The sequence below is a fragment of the Pinus tabuliformis genome, chromosome 7, assembly GCF_031772625.1.
Source record: "Pinus tabuliformis cultivar Carrire ecotype Pingquan chromosome 7, CPIR1, whole genome shotgun sequence".
Lineage (NCBI taxonomy): Eukaryota > Viridiplantae > Streptophyta > Pinopsida > Pinales > Pinaceae > Pinus > Pinus tabuliformis.
Genome location: NC_142293.1, coordinates 738,990,694 through 738,993,895, shown reverse-complemented (window position 1 = coordinate 738,993,895; position 3,202 = coordinate 738,990,694). Strand labels below are relative to the sequence as shown.

Below are 3,202 nucleotides of genomic sequence, written 5' to 3'. Positions count from 1 at the left end.
ATACGTGGACAACCTCATTTCCCATTAACACAGTAAACAATTTCATTCCATTATTAAATAAATTATTACAACAGAGAAAACAAAGTAATAACATCCATGTTTTGTTGAGCAGACCATTATTCAGTCATTCGACGCTAACTTTGATTCGGTTTCGGGGCAATCCAAATCACCGTCTTTATTGTTTTGTCATTATCATTCTTCTTCTACCTGCGGCAGACGATTCCACGACCACCACCAGCGACGCTGTTGCAGTTGATTGCACTGGTGATGCCAAATTGATGACCGCTGGAGGAGGAGGACCCGAAACGGGCAACTTTGCAGTCTGCGGCGAACAGGCTGGAAGTGACATATTTGGATTCCCCTCCCATGACGGGCATCGCCACCCCCATCTTCACGGGGCTCCTGTATTCTGCCCCGTATGTCTGTCCAAGCACACCGCTCACATCGGGGCTCAGAGAGTAGAACTTGAAGCTCAGCTCCAAATGGGCGAAACAGTCCTCGCCAGCAATGATCCCGTAATTATGGACTCGAGACTCCTCTTCGCTGATGGGCACCACGCGGGCGCTAATCTTGAACTTATCCTCTACTTGAACTACCACTGCATTGGCGTGGTCGGAACGAGTTACATTAAGTCCAGAGGCTGTTGCCCACGTAGCACCCATACCAGTGGGAAGAGTTATGGGCTGACCATCCAAGGACATGGTCACCTGGTCCACTGAATTGTCCCACACGCTCACTTTTTTGGCACCCAAGTAGAGCTGGCGACCATCATCCAACAACACTCCAATGGACTGCACCCACGTGAAGTCTCTGCCCATTCCTTGGCCTCTCTTGCCAATGAAATGAGCGTTGATGTGGAAGTTGGAGTCGGAAATGAGACAGAAATCGTGATCTCTCTTCCCGTGGAAATAGAACATGATGCCATCCCCTCCTATGAAGCGGGGATCCTGGCACACACCTCCAGGCTTATCACAAGCTGCATCACATTCACCACGACAATATTAATAAATCTCATTCATCATTAAAGAATATAGTTCTAGGTATACTAACGATTAATGTTACTTACGACAAACGCTCTTGCAGGTCTTGCAGTCCATGTCGCAGTTATATGGACAGTTAGCAGGGCAATCATATTCATATCCATAGCATCTGGGGTACCAGGTATCCGTGCATTTTGCTTTGCCTACTGCAGACGCTGCGCTCACCATGACCATCAAGCAAACTGCAGCGACAGCAACACCATTCATGAATGTATTTGCAGCCATGATCGATCGATCAAGTAATTGCAAGGAGTTGTGGACCTTGCGACGCTTCACTGCGCTGTTGTGATGATGTTCTTTGAAATCAAATGAATTTATAGCTGGTTCGCGCTGATCATGTAAAGGGTGGAATCACATATTTCCTCCACTATCTAACGAATTCAACGCTACGCTAATGGATTATACTCTATTTATTTATATATGTACAACTCACGTAATCTGCATTCATCCATTGGGATTGGAAACTCCCTTCCCATTAATTTCGGCTTTGCAAACCTAAAATCAATTATATAATGAATTTTTAGCTTTTTAAACATAAAATCAATTGCCTTTGCATGCTTATAAATACTTATATAATGAAGTTTTGGCTTTTTCAAACATAAATCAATTCCACAATGGATTGGGATGGGCATCTGGCCTCGCCCATTACTTTCGGCTTTCCACCAATACGTACAACAAGATTGCTTTAAAAATAGGCGAATATACATAGTTTGTTTTCGCAGTAGTCTGAATCAATTAATTACAGATTGAAAATGCAAATGGTCCCTTTCTTTATTCCATAAGGAATATTTATTATTATGTTTACATATATTTCTGACATTACGCTTTCATTACTGGCCATTTTGAGTCATCACATAAATTTACTTAATAGAAACTGCACAGATCAAATAACATTATTTTCCGTGTAACACTTTACACAACTTTGTTTACTCAGTCCACAATTTCAATAATAAAAAAAATTCAAGAAATCTGAATAGTTTTTTAATGTGAAAATAAATTTATTTTCCGTGTAACACTTTACACAACTTTGTTTACTCCGTCCACAATTTCAATAATAAAAAAATTCAAGAAATCTGAATAGTTTTTTAATGTGAAAATAAATTTAATATATCAAAAATTTCTGACACATTCAAAATCCTAAAACTTAACAACTATAATTAGAATTCCTAAAAAATATTATTATATTTTTTTTCTAAATTTTTATTATTTTTTAATATAGTTACTATAGTTTTTCAAAATCATAAGTAAATTTCCATTATTTTTTAAATATAGTTATATCTTTCTATGACCTTGACACAACTTGTAAAACTGCCCTTATTAAATTGCCTTATCTTTCACAAGAAATCTGAATAGTTTTTTAATGTAAAAATAAATTTAATATATCAAAAATTCCTGGATATTCAAAATCTTGAAATTTAATAACTATAATTAGAATTTCCAAAAAATCCTGAAATTTAATAACTATAATTAGAATTTCCAAAAAGAATATATATTTTTTCTAAATTTTTATTATTTTTTAATATAATTACTATATTTTTTCAAAATCCTACCTAAATTTCCCATTTTTTAAAAATATAATTATATCTTTCTATAACAAATACTTGTAAAACTCCCTTATTAAATTGCCCAATCTTTCACTGAGATCGACAACGTGAGTTACCTGCAAAGCGGTACTGCTAGATTCATAATTAAAGTATTTTTCTTTATGATAAGATCTCTGTTTATGGTCAAGTGTCTGTCTAATGAAAATATATTTTTATATAATATTTTTGTAATACATTATTTTTATATATCTTTGTAATACATTATTTTTATATAATATTTTTGTAATATAATATTTTATTTTGTAATGTTAATTGAGTTTAATTTATCCTAAAAACATATAATTGTTATTATTTTTAATTAAATTTAATTTTCACAAATAATATGATGAATATTGTTATAAAGACTTGTAGTTTTGTTTAGTTTCAGCAATTATATATATATTAAATCTTATAAATTCTATTTTTTTATTCGTTGAGAATATGTTGATTTACTTTTATTGCTATTTATTATTCTGAATTGTAAAATAATTTACCATTCATCATTAATAATGAATAATAATGTTTTGACATTGTTACAAATAGTACAATGAGAGTTGACACTACACATCATGTTACAGT

General features: G+C 33.8%; 1 protein-coding gene across 1 annotated transcript; it reads right to left on the bottom strand.

Moving 5' to 3' along the window:
* Positions 1-203: 203 nt before the first annotated feature.
* Positions 204-1,265, bottom strand: LOC149249645 (uncharacterized). Its single transcript, XM_089456293.1, has 2 exons — positions 1,067-1,265; positions 204-976 (listed from the first exon to the last, which is right to left on the bottom strand). The coding sequence occupies exons 1-2, from the start codon at positions 1,263-1,265 to the stop codon at positions 204-206; spliced, it is 972 nt and encodes a 323-aa protein (XP_089312419.1).
* Between the last annotated feature and the right edge of the window lie 1,937 nt (positions 1,266-3,202).